General features: G+C 44.3%; 1 protein-coding gene across 2 annotated transcripts in view; it reads right to left on the bottom strand.

Moving 5' to 3' along the window:
• BEND4 (BEN domain containing 4) overlaps positions 1-9,595 on the bottom strand; it is a 39,089-nt gene extending 29,494 nt beyond the window's left edge. The window contains exons 1-2 of one of the 2 annotated variants that reach the window (XM_017544910.2): positions 8,971-9,595; positions 774-1,340 (exon numbers count right to left, since the gene is read on the bottom strand). In XM_017544910.2, the coding sequence (XP_017400399.1) occupies positions 774-1,340; positions 8,971-9,463 (1,060 nt within the window). In that variant the 5' untranslated portion in view covers positions 9,464-9,595. The remainder of the gene's footprint in view (positions 1-773; positions 1,341-8,970) is intronic. The other variant, XM_017544909.2, reaches the window with a different exon arrangement.
• Positions 9,596-12,979: the final 3,384 nt, after the last annotated feature.

Below are 12,979 nucleotides of genomic sequence, written 5' to 3'. Positions count from 1 at the left end.
ACAAAAAACAAAAAACTTTGCAACCCAGAGAATGTCTTGCCAAAAAGATGACTTTACTACCCTGAAAATCCAGTCTAAGAGGCAGGAAATGCCTCATGTTTAGCCAGGGCCACAGTTTGGGGCCAGCTTAATTACTAGTCTATCTCTGACCTATTAGTTTTACCTTACAGTTTCTTAATAACCTTAAAGGACAGTGTGTATGCTAAAGAGCCTAAGCCTGTTGAAACTTAAAAGGAAAGGCAGGGAAAATTAATGAAGCAGAAGAGACCATTTCATTTGTTCAGTACTATTTGAATCCTGCCTCTGAAAGTATTTTACTTTAATTCCTATCATTGACTAATAACATGCATACAATCAAAGTTTGAAAAATTCAAAAGCCATTTTAAAGGAACAGGACCACTTTTTAAGAAAACAGGCTAATAGCACTTGACCTATTTCAACGTCAAAGCAGCACATCTAGAAATCACTTTTATATTGATAGAGATACTGTTAATAGGACTATAGTGTTCAGGCCTACACACAAGAACACGGCAGCTGGAAGTAAATGGCTCGTGGCTCATCCTAAACTTTCTGTTTGGCACTGGACAGGCTAAGAAGCCCTTGTGCAAGTCTGGTTTTTTTCCAGCTTTTCTACATCACTGGCCAAAAAACAAAAAAAGCCCTCACACACATATACACATCCACATACATGAGTAGAGAAATACAGACAGACAGATGAGGCAAGCGAAAGGAATAAGAGTTGCAGTTGTCTTGCAAGGAATATGGCAGGATACCTGGGATGCTCTCTAATTTCCTTCTGAGCTCTTCATTTTCTTGTTGCAGTGAAATAACCTCCTGCTCCAACTCTTGGCATCGAGGACAATAGCCTTCCTCTTCCTCCTCCTCTTCCTCTTCTGGCAGTGTAGATGAAGATGGATGACCATGGGATTCGGACGTTGCTGGGGAAGTCCAGCCACCTAGTGTATGCACAGGAGAGGTTGACAGAGGATCCACTTCGGCCAGGTGGCCGTATTCACTGACGGACGAGGGGTTTGGAGTCGGAAAGCTCCCCGAGAGCAGGTAATTTTGTAAAGAGTCAGTGAAAACCCTCAAAAAGGCAGAAGTTTGTTGTTTCCTTTGCATATATTGCATCTCTATGTCTACATTGTCTGAGGTCTGACTGTGGACCCCTTTCCCAATGTGACAGTGCTCCTGTCTTTCGTTATAACTTGAGCCTTCCTGCTTTACGCAAGAAATCATGGACTGAGAATGGTTGGAGTCCAGAAGTTTTCCTCCACAATTTAAGAGACTGAGAACTCGACTGCACTGCTGGGCAAAGGCATCCAAGATCATTCGACTCTCTGAAACAAATGAAAGGGCACGTCAGTGACCAACAGCCAATGGAAAGAGATAAATAAAGTCCTTTATTTTGAGCTTAACATTCAAACATGTTAAAAATATGTATTTCTACTCCCTGTCATAAACCAAGGTGACACAGTAAAACCACTATGAATAGAACGCATAGCTTCCTGTTGTTCTGTGACTGGCGGGGTGCTTGATGAGTCACACTCAGTCTCTTACTCTAGGAAATGGTTGGACTGTGACTTTGGGCACCATATAGAGATTTCCCTCTCTGTGGCATTAACTGGCTGCACAGGTCTGAACTCACACCTTTGGTTTCATTAATATCCTTACTCTAATGAATCGAGCCAGCCACGGCAGACTCAATTCCTCATTGATAGCAGGGCTTAAAGCAATCATTACTTCTATTTCTGGAGTGCCCTCATGCCCTTGCTATTAATCAGCTGATACAATCCCTGCCGAGAGTACATAGCTCCCAGATGCAAACTGGGGAAGAAAGATAAGTCTTTTTGAAGAGCACACTAGAAATCTAAGGTAAAACAAAGAGTGGGCCTATGGGCACAGGATGAGCACAAACTGCATGTGTCTTCTAACATCTGTGTTCACTATTCCTTCTTTTCATTTATTTGCTAACTCAGATTTCTCGTCAAGGCCAAAGTTTAGGCTGACCCGTATCATCTGAAAATCAGTAGTATCACTTCTTAGAACCTCTTCCAGCAGATTACCAAATATCCTAAAATGGCATGTGGCATGGGTACCTCTTAGCCTAAGTACATGAATTCTAAAGGATATTAACTGTCAATCATTCAAAGGAAAAAGCAACAAAAGCAATCAACTCACTGCAAAAACAAAGGGAACAAAAACCCAAATTGTGAAAATGTAATTTAATGTTGTCTAAGGGTCTTGAAAATTTACCCTAAATATAGATGTCATGGGTAGATTCGCTTCTTTCCTGATTGCCACCTAGAATGGGCTATTATAAATAGAGAGACGGGCACTTTTCAGAGCTGACACAGAAGCATGAGGATATCTCTTATTTCCTCTCCCCTTTCATAGACTAATGGCAACAAACAAAATATTCAAGATTTCAGATGCCTGTAACAATTGTTTAAGATAAAAATGCAACTAGCAGTAGCTCTCTCTGAAAATGACTAGCTGCATTGTTTTTCTGCACAAAAAAAAACCTTTTAGAATTAACAAAGGTGAGATGTTTAAGGGCTGCTATAGGGATGATCAGCTAGAACAGCTTCAATAAGAAATCCTCTATAACACCCGGAATGTAAGACCAAGGAAGCTACACTTGAGAACTCCATGCAGTACTCAACACTCACTCCACTGTGCTCTTTTATCTTACTATTCTTTCATGAAATAACTAAGATACTGAGAGGAGAGGGGGCCAACTGCCCTTTTCCAATTTTTTAATAAGAATATATATGTAAAGTGGCTTGGTGCGGTGGCTCACACCTGTAATCCCAGCACTTTGGGAGGCCAAGGCAGGTGGATCACGAGGTCACATGATTGAGACCATCCTGGCCAACATGGTGAATCCGTCTCTACTAAAAATACAAAAATTAGCTGGGCATGGTGGCATGCGCCTATAGTCCCAGGTACTCAAGAGGCTGAGGCAGGACAATCACTTGAACACAGGAGGCAGAGATTGCAGTGAACCAAGATCATGCCACTGCACTCCCGCATGGCAACAGAGTGAGACCCCATCTCTAAATAAATAAATAATATTTTGCCCATACATCTCCCAAATCCTGAATCCCTCTGAAAAACTGCAAGTCAGAACAGAGGCCAGATCTCTTCTACTCAGTAGAGGATCATAAACTGTACCTGAGTGTGAGGGCCAGCAAGATGCCTCATGAAATAGTTACTGAAGCCATAGCAGGGGCTCTTGTACATACACAGAGCATCTCAGTTTACAGCATCTTCAGATTTACTTGACTGGGGTAGAGGTAGCTAGGCAGGCTGAGAGTCCACAGGACTATTTTCTTCTTAGAATAGTACTTTCTTACTCTTAGGAACAGTGTTACCCTCAAACCTTGGCAACAAGACCCCTACCTGACCCTCCTTCTCCAGCCAATCCTGTCCCTATGGCCAAGTACTCCAAGTTCCAGGAATTCCCCACTCAAACTGCTTTAAGGATCTATGCTGCCATCTTCTCTGAGCCATGAATCCAAAGACAGACCATGGTGCTAGATCCTGCAAGTGTGGACTGGGACCTCCACATATGTGTACCTGACTTCCCTCCTAGTGGAAGATAAAGCTGAGAGTAGGGAAAGACATGGGTTGGCTGTAAATTCCAAACCTGGTTACTATGTCAGTGTATATGTCAAAGTAGGTGTACGGAATATATTTTATTAAACAGTTCGTAAGCTTGATTTATACTTTGTAATTATCTGGTATATGCTCTGTGAGGCAGCATTTGTACTCTTATCTGGAGTCTCATGAAAATATTTGGGTGCCATTTCTTTACAATGGCCAAACCAAGTAGCAAGAAAGTCAACAGTTGAACTATACAAGTAAGTGGTTTAAGATGTTACATTCATTTTTTTTTTTTTTACTTCCTGGTTTCTTTCTTTTATTAGTAAAATCAAAGGATGATATTGATCGGGAATTTTCAATTCTAGCACAACAGCAGTTTTCATTCATTTTAATCCTATAATCCCATTCTAGACCTGAAGTTGTATTTACTGTTTGCATTTTAATCAGTATAGTCCCAATTGATTTACAGCCTATACACCTTTAACATAACCTTGATGAAAGGGACAAAATATGAAAGTCTAAAACAGAACTACCTAAAAAGAACTGCTTGAATATATTTGTTCAGTGTCCTACAGCACACTCAGTAGTTTTAATCATATTGATAAATCACATTAGAACATAGATTTTAAGGGAAAAAAATCTGACTCAGGGACAAGTGTGATTTGTTTTCTTAAATGAAGGATAAACTTGTAACATGCTGAGAAAAAAATCATTATGTAATATACTACATTACGAAGATAATCTATTAAAGTGCACTCAGAATATGAGAGAATAGCTACGATTAAAAAGTAGTTCTTGCCTGCAGTTTTTTAAATGCTTCATTCTGAATTTGCTTTCAGAATTTATACAAAAATGGCTATTGTCACCTTTAAAGTTGAATTTTTTTCTCTTTTCAATACCTTGAATTATTTGAATACAGTTTTAACACTGATACACAGAAGACTGTGATGAAAAATATTACCATTACATTTGGTGGAAAACAGCAAATCTTTCCACTTAACACATATGGCATCTAGCTTAGCCTTCTAGATAGAAGACAATTACAAATGCAAGGACTGTGCAATGCCCATTATCACTAAGAAATGGAGAAAAGTTCTGTTTTCATATGAATGCAATTGAATTGTTACTGATCCATGATTCTTAATTGAGCAAAGTGTGAATATGTATTATGATTTTTTAAACTGTTTTTTTCTTTTTAGTCATTGAATGCTCCACTCAAGTGATGGGAGGGAAAGAGAAAGTCAACAGTTTACTGAAAGACTACTTTATCCCTTATCTACTTTATTCCTAACTTCCCTAAAATTAAACACCATAAAATGTTAATAAATCACAATGACAAAGCCCTCTAAAATGCCCCCTTCTCCCTAATTTATTTTGCTTTATTGTACAGCCTTCTGGGAGATAATATCATGCTGCAAATTGTGCCTCGTCGGATTCCAAAATCTGAACCCATGATTAATTTTTTAATTAAAAAATTCATTCTGGGAAATTCGTCTGAATTTAAGAGGTTTAATCCATCCTAAATCTGATAAGTGAATAAGAAGAGGGATGGGAAGTAGGCAATCAAACACAGTCTCCCTACTCTACTGCCCTTCTTTGTAAGCAAAGCCTTGAATGGAATTTGCCCATCACAGCAGATCCCCAAGGGAATTCTGTTTCTATGAAGGAGATCATAGTAGTCAAGATTAGTGGTAACCTTTTGATTTTAGCCCAGTGAAGGGTGAAATATATTAATATTAAAAATGCAGAAGCAGAAATTTTTTTAGTGACCTACTATCACATATTCATATATTATATCTACCCAAGGATTTCTAACTAGTTCAAAATAGATGATTTCCTTAAAACATTAATCTAACTTCTTTTTAGGAAAGGACTTCATGGCATAGAAAATAGAAGTTGGAAAATGAAAGCGTCTTTGGAAGCACCATCCTTGTCTTAAATCAATGAACTATGTATGTTTTTAAAAAAATGCCATCCAATTTTTTTCATAATGGCAAACATCAACACAGCAAAACAGGATGCAATTTTTCTAAATAAATAAATCAATGATGTGTCAAAAATTAACAGATGAGTTAATATACTCGGTGCTATCAAAACCAGATGGTGCTTCCTAATATTCATCCTGCTCAGTCAATCCCTGAATATTTTCTGGACCATCGGTATATAAAATAGGATGCTGCTATTTGTGATGGCAAACAAAAGCAATCATGCCTGCCAAGCACATACTATAACAGGCAGCATTTCAGCTCTGCTAGACAGAAAGTAATTAGAATGCTTTTAATGTCCAAAAGAATGATGCTGATAGGCTGCCACAGATGTGTAGATTTATGAATATTTATATGGTGGTTTATAGCTGACACTTTTATCAGTTGAAGAAGATAAAATATCTGCCTGACTCAAAAGCTTGACAGTCAGGTTAATAAAATCTCATTAAAGAGAATGACCTATGCAATTATATAGGATTTATTGTAATTCATTTTTGATTGTACTCTGCTTAAAGATGCAATTTCCCATTTCCTGATGCCAAATTTAGGCTGCATATCAAGATCTACGTGGGTTTTAACTCTAAGCCTTCTACAGAGGAAAAATATGCTTTTAAAACCATGGTGTATTACCCCTTTTAAGGAAAATTATACTCTTCATGAGATTTTATAAGAATGTTGAAAAAAAATCTATTTTTAATCACATTATTTCTCTTCTCTGTTATGGCCCTTAATGGCATATAAGATTCACTTCTACCCTTTCATCTTTTTACTGCATTTACTCTGGACACTCAGTTATGTCTCTTCTTCTGTCCTTGACTCATTCCATCACATGGATGTTTTGACTATTTTCAGTTTACTAGGTAGTTTAAGACACTGCAATTACACTTCTGCAAGGGTGTAACAGGCAAAGTGCCATTCCCACCCCGACCCTACCCAGTATGCTTAAATGGCCATGGGTCTGTGCACACATGCTCATTGGTTCAAAGTGGAACAACTAGTTTCTCAAAGAACCAATCAGCTCTTCAGGTGGCTGTTCCTCTGATGGCCACTCACATCACTGTGCCTGTTAAGAGATGGCTTTGTCCATCAGTGATTAATATTATGACCACAATTCATGATGTCTAATTCTACGGCTTCCCCCCGCCCCAGACTATTTTCCTCACTGCATGGAAGAAACCTACCATCTAATTCCCATCTTTCCAAAAAGCATAAGGCATCCAGCCCTTGGTGCGATCAAGCTCACCCCTCTCTATGACCTTCCTTAAAAACAACAAAGGCAGCCTTGATAATAAAAAGAAATATAGGGAAGTCTGAAGGGCATCAAAAAAGTCCCTCTTCAATCCTTTAAATTTAGTGATGTTATGATTTCCATCTGGGGACAGAGACAAAATAAACTAAACAGGACATTAGAAGAAACACTGAAAGAGTACATTCAGAACAAGGTGAGAAAAGGCAAGAAAAAAAAAAACACCCACTCCCTATGAATGAAAGACAGCAAAGAAACTTCCAGGGTAGAAGTGACCAAGGGAAGGACAGCAAGTGGCTGGAACAGAAAAAAGACGCAATACAGAAAATATAGCCCGTTAAAACTATGGATGAAAATGGAAATGAGACAGGATTAGATTTATAGCATATAATGGGAAGTAAAATGTGGAAAGACAGTCAGCAAAGGCAGGAAGGACAAAGCAAGAGGAAATCAAAGGCTGACCGGGGCAGATAGCAAGGGGAAAACCTCAATGAAAATGGTGGAATTAAGGCTATGCAAAATAGTAAGCAAAACACAGAAAATGGGAAAAGGACCCAAATTGCTGGAAAACGACATAAAAATAAAGAATGATAAAGCTGAGCCTGGGAATAAACATAAGCCTGAACAAGTAGTAGTTTAGGAGAAAATAAGATCTCAAGCCAGAAAGAAAGAAACCAAACCTCACTAAGAAGTGGGGGAAAAGAAGTAAGGAGGAAAACCAAGTGAGCCAACAGCCTAACAAATAATATAAAAACACAATGGACTATTGGGGCAAGAGCAACTGAAAAAAATACACCCCCACAAACAATAAGGAAGCCCATCTAAGAACCCCACTGAAAGCCATCAAACATCTTCAAATCAGTGAGAGATGTGACAAATCAAGTCTTCGCTATAACCTGTAATTAGATTTTCTTTTTCAAAACCAATTCTTCATGTGTCAAAATATTGACAAACAACAGAATTATTAGTGGAGGCATCTATATAACTCATTTAGACACAACACTCTTCTATTTTCCACAAGGGCAAACAAAGAGTCTTAGATTCACTGACATGCAGGATTTGGGGGGGCTCCAAAGTGCCATAAAAAGCCTTGGCAGTAACTTTTAATTCTAATGAGCGGATAAACGTGGCTGCGCCCATCGGGAGCTGGTGGAGAGCTCCCTTGGGCGCAGGCCTCAGGCTGTGGCCTCGCCACCAGCCTGTCTCGCTTCCTGCAGGCAGGCGGTGGGGTGCTTTGCCTGGGCAGCGCCCGCAGAGTTGGGATAAAGGAGGAGTCACGGACTCAAGGGTGAGTGCTCCTGAGAAGGCGTTTTTGCAGGGCTCAGGCCGAGATGCAACACCCCACGACGCGGGGGTGTCCTACGGACGGGTGCGAAGGGATGGTGGGATCGACGACGTGGGCAGTGGGGGCGGAGTACCCACTGCTCCCGGGATAGGGAGGAGGGATAAGATAGCTCCCCGCTCCCGAAGTCCACAGCGTGTCTGGCACGGAGGGGCCCCGAGTCTCACAACCGCGGGCTGGGAGGGGAAAGGGGCAGAGCAGGACAGAACGCGCACGAGGAAAACGGGCGCACAGAAAGAAGAAACGGGGCCGAGAGCCGGCTGGCGTGGTCCGCGACAGCGTGAGAGTGCATCAAAGAGGTGGCGAAGAAAGCACCAGAAAGCAAAGGAGAAGTGGAGAGAAGGAAAAACAAACGGAGGAAGGAAGGAAAAGGGAAGAAGCGAAAGGAAAAAGTGAAGCAGTACGAGAGCGTCCCAGCGGAGCGGCCTGGGCAGCTCTAGCTTCTCCCCGAGCGGCCGCCGCTGCCACTCCGACCCCTGCTCCGTCCGGCCCCCACTCCGACCCCGCCCGAGCAATCCCGGCCGCCGACCGTTACAGCCGCGCTTCCCGGCGCGGGTTCCAAGCCGCGGAGCCACCTGTTAGGAGCGCGCCGTCGGAAGCCCGGCGCGGCGGCGCTGAGGAATCCTCCAGAAGTTTCCGGGCGCGCGGGGAGGCCTCAGGGTGCGCCCCGACGCCCCGACTCGGCCGAACGAGGGAGGGTGTCGGCGGCCACCCCGCTTCTCCTTCCCGGGTTCCCTCCCACTGCCCCCGGCCGTGGCGGGAAGGAAAGTTGCGCCGAGAGTTGGTACCTGCGCTGAGCTCCAGGCTGGCGCCGTCGCTACCCGTGCCGCTGCTGCCGGTGGCCGCGGCCGGGCCTGGGCCGTACCTGACGACGGCGGCGAACGAGGACGACGAGGACGCGGCGGGGGACGCGGGCGGCGGCGGCGCCGGAGTCCTCAGGTGGCCCTGGGACGCGGCAGGCGTGCAGGACGGCGACGACGACGAGGCGGCGGCGGCGGCCCCGGCCCGGCCGGGCCCGGGGGGGTAGGAGCTCTGCGCCGGGAACTGCTGCGGCGGCGGCTCGCTGCTGCTGATGGAGACGGCGGCGTGCGGCGCGAAGGGCGGCGGGGGCGGCGGGGGCGCCCGCACGTGCGGTAGCTCCACCAGGGTGGGTCTCTCGTAGCGCTTGGCCAGCGCCGGTCTCTTGCTGGGGAACGTCTTGAGGACGCTGTAGGGGCTGCGCTGCTTGTAGATTTTGGGGACGCTGGGCCCCTCCTCCGCCGGCTGCATCTCCTCCTCCATCCGGCGCCTCGGGGCCGGTCCCGCGGAGCACGTCCCCTCCCCGCCGGGCGCCGGGCTCCGAGGGTGCCTCCGTCGCCTGCCCGCCGGCTCTACCCCGGTGCGCGCGTGTGGGAGGGTGTGTGTCTGTGCCGTGGCCGCCGCCGCCGCCTGTCGCTGAGGCTGGCATCGCCGAGCCCCCGCGCGGGGGGCTGCCGCCCGAGCTCCTGATTGACAGGCCGCCTCGCCAATGCCTGGAGGGAGAAAGGAGGTAAAGAGCAAGTGTTTAGGGTAATATCTGCTAATGATAATGGGGGCGGGGGCGGGGCCTGGCGCCGCCGCCGCCGCCAGCGGGGTTGACCCGCCGGCTCCGCGCCTCCGACGGGGAGGGGGGGAAGGGGAGAGCGAGGATCTGGAGGGCGCCGGGGTAACCGGTAAAGAAGGTGGGGAGCCGGAATCCGGCTACGACGAGACTTTAGAGCCCCGCATGTAGACCCACGGCTTCTGCGGCTGCGGGCGGGGTCCGGCTTCCGAAACAAGCTCCTGGCGCCCCCTGCTTGACCCCAAACTCTCGGGGTTGCACAGGGGAGGGGTCAGTCGTTGGGGCGGGGTCGTCAGAGTATACGTGTATTACAGCAAGTTCTTCTGCCAATCAGGAATTGCTCCCTGATCATTCTGAAAAGAACCTCTTGTCCCAGGTGGTCGCGCGGTGTTTACCCGGCCCTGGGATCCTGCTGTCCTGGAGCCTCCCGGCCTCTGAGCTGATGCGGAACATAAAAGTGCGCAGGACGTAGAATTTTTTCTCGTTTTCATTTGTTTCCCGTAAGGTCCCTTTGAAAGTGCATGACACCATCATTTCCCCCCATTATAAAGATGAGAAAACCAAGGCTCTGCGAGGTTGAAGGAAACTGCCCAAAGTCAGACACTCGGGAGCCTGTGGCTGTTTTGCACTGATGGATCCGGGTTATCTGAATTCAGCTCCTCACTTCTCATAGCCAGTAGACTCTGTGCAATTGAGAGAGAAAATGACCTGACACCTCCCTTTGAGGGTGGTGATTACTTTCAACAGTGTCATTTTTAATATATGTATATGTACTTGCAAGACCAAGGTAACCCGAGAACTCACTCCTTGCATTAGCTTACTCACTGCAACTGGCGCCATCGGCGAGGGTCTGGAGGACAGACAATTTCAGTAGCGGTTTGAATGAGAGATCTCAGTGGTTTGGAGGAAGATCCTCCATGGGGTACAAATGTCCTGGCCTCTCCCAGCCACTTTTTGGAGCAGGTGATTCATTGCTTCCTATCTCAAATCACCCCTCCTCTAGGCCAACTAGCATACCCCGCCCCAGGGTTGCTTTTCAGTCTCCCTTCTTTGTTCTCCAGGTCAGAGTTCTGGGTGCTCCTTGGTAGGACCCTCATCTCTGCACTCTGAAGTGTGTTTCCTTTTCAGAGCCTTCCTTTTATTCTTGGGATAGTGACCCATTTTCTTCCGGGGGTTACCTCTTTTGGCCTTTCCTTTCCCTGGTCTCCTTCCCTTTGGAAGCTTTCTCTCCCTTGCTTGTTCAGCTTCTTTCTGTATTCTTCCACCCTAGATTGTCTCCCTCTCTCCTGCAGCCTCCTCAGATGGTGCTGTGTTCCCCCCCATCCATTTATTAGAGATGAAATAAATAATGCCATAAATAAAAGTATTTGGGAGTCCAGGAACTGTCAGGGCTGATTAGGGCATAGAGGACATTTTCTTTCTCATTATGCAAAAGCATTTCATGGGGAAATAAAAGAGGTTTCATTGTAACTCATGCATGTCATATTTCAAGGAATTCAAGATATTAATCATATTTAACATTATTTGCAATGTTTCTCCCTGGCTTCTGAAAACTGCTAAATGAGGACACGTGGATCACTAGGAAAAAGGGAGACAAGCATGAGAGGGACAGTTAAGAAATAATGAAATGCTGGTGAAAGACAGAGAAAGAGAATGAGATGCCAGGGAGATGTTTCTTAGGCACATAAGTGAGAAATGGGGGAGCTACTTCTGAGACGTGAGACAGCTGAAATTGAATGATATACTGGAGGAAATAAATGATAACAAACCTCCCCACATTTTCTATAAAGCAGTTCTGAATTTTGCATTGAAATGTTTCCCTCCCACTTTACTCCCAGATAATTTGCCAATAAATCCTGGCTTTTGAAAAGAAATTGGGGTGGTGGCAGTGTGTGGAGTTTGGATGGGAGAAATCCTTTAGTTCTTCTGAAGAAGTAATTTCCTGCACCTGGGGGCTTTCTCTTCTATGTAGGTTTTTTTGTTTTCTGTTTTTTGTTTGCTTGTTTGTTTTTGTTTTTGTGACAGAGTCTTGCTCTGTTGCCCAGGCTGGAGTGCAGTGGTGCAATCTCTGCTCACTGCGACCTCTGCCTCCCGAGTTCAAGCGATTCTTCTGCCTCAGCCTCCTGAGTAGCTGGGACTACAGGCACACGCCACCACACCCAGCTATTTTTTTGTGTTTTTAGTAGAGACTGAGTTCCACCGTATTGTCCAGGCTGGTCTTGAACACTTGACTTAGTGATCCACTTGCCTCTGCCTCCCAAACTGCTGGGATTACAGGCGTGAGCCTGGCTCTTCTATGTAGTTTTAAATGTGTATTCTCTTCACCACTTAAACACCTTCAGAGACTGGGAATAATACTTCTATTGTATATTTTCCAGTGAAAAGGACTTGCTGTCCTTTACATCAAAAAGTGATCATTTCTATAAAACAGAAATAATCAAATTAGTGGCTTAGCTTTTTAAAAGGAGTGGGGAGGGGAAGATTCCCAGAGGAAAAATATAAAAAAATTTTAAATGATCAGCTTTCAGATTCACTTGTGGGCAGTCACCTATGTCTGGGTCCTGGGTTCATAGAAAAATGAAGTATTTAAGAATCAGTATTTAAAAAATAAAATGAGCATTTACTCTAAGTGTAGAGTTGAACACAATTTTAAGATTATAACTGACCACTTATCCCTGCCTGAGATTGTATTTGACTGAGTATTGTACATAAATGTAATGTATTTAAGTATTTATAAAATTACTGGTAGCACTCTGTGAGCATCTTGCTCTAAACTGTGGCCTAAATTATCAGATAGTGACTTTGTGGATATCTTCTCTTGGGGGTTACAAATGGGCTGATAGAATAGTAATTACACCCATGCTTTAAATCTTTTTAGATATTTACTCTTATCTCAAAACAAAACAAAGAGTGAACTTTTAAAAGCCAAGTGACTATTCATGGACAGGGTGATTTTTTGATTGGCAGCATGTCAATTCCTTGAGCCATCCATAATATAGCTTTTAAATAATAACTCAGCCATGGGAAATGCTTTTTATTGCACCAATTTCAATGATATTTAATGAGCTTCTGATTGACTGTTTGATCTCCTAATGTTTTGTGCTACTTTTAATTCATTTCGTATAATAGAAAAAAAAGTAATTGGAATAAAATTTTGTGACAAGATAATGACCTTCCACTTTGAAATTAAATGTCTGATTAGCTTCAACATTTTAGTG

Source organism: Cebus imitator, unplaced genomic scaffold (assembly GCF_001604975.1).
Source record: "Cebus imitator isolate Cc_AM_T3 unplaced genomic scaffold, Cebus_imitator-1.0 Scaffold173, whole genome shotgun sequence".
Lineage (NCBI taxonomy): Eukaryota > Metazoa > Chordata > Mammalia > Primates > Cebidae > Cebus > Cebus imitator.
The sequence above is the reverse complement of the archived record's forward strand: the minus strand, read 5'-3'. Positions and strand labels throughout refer to the sequence as shown.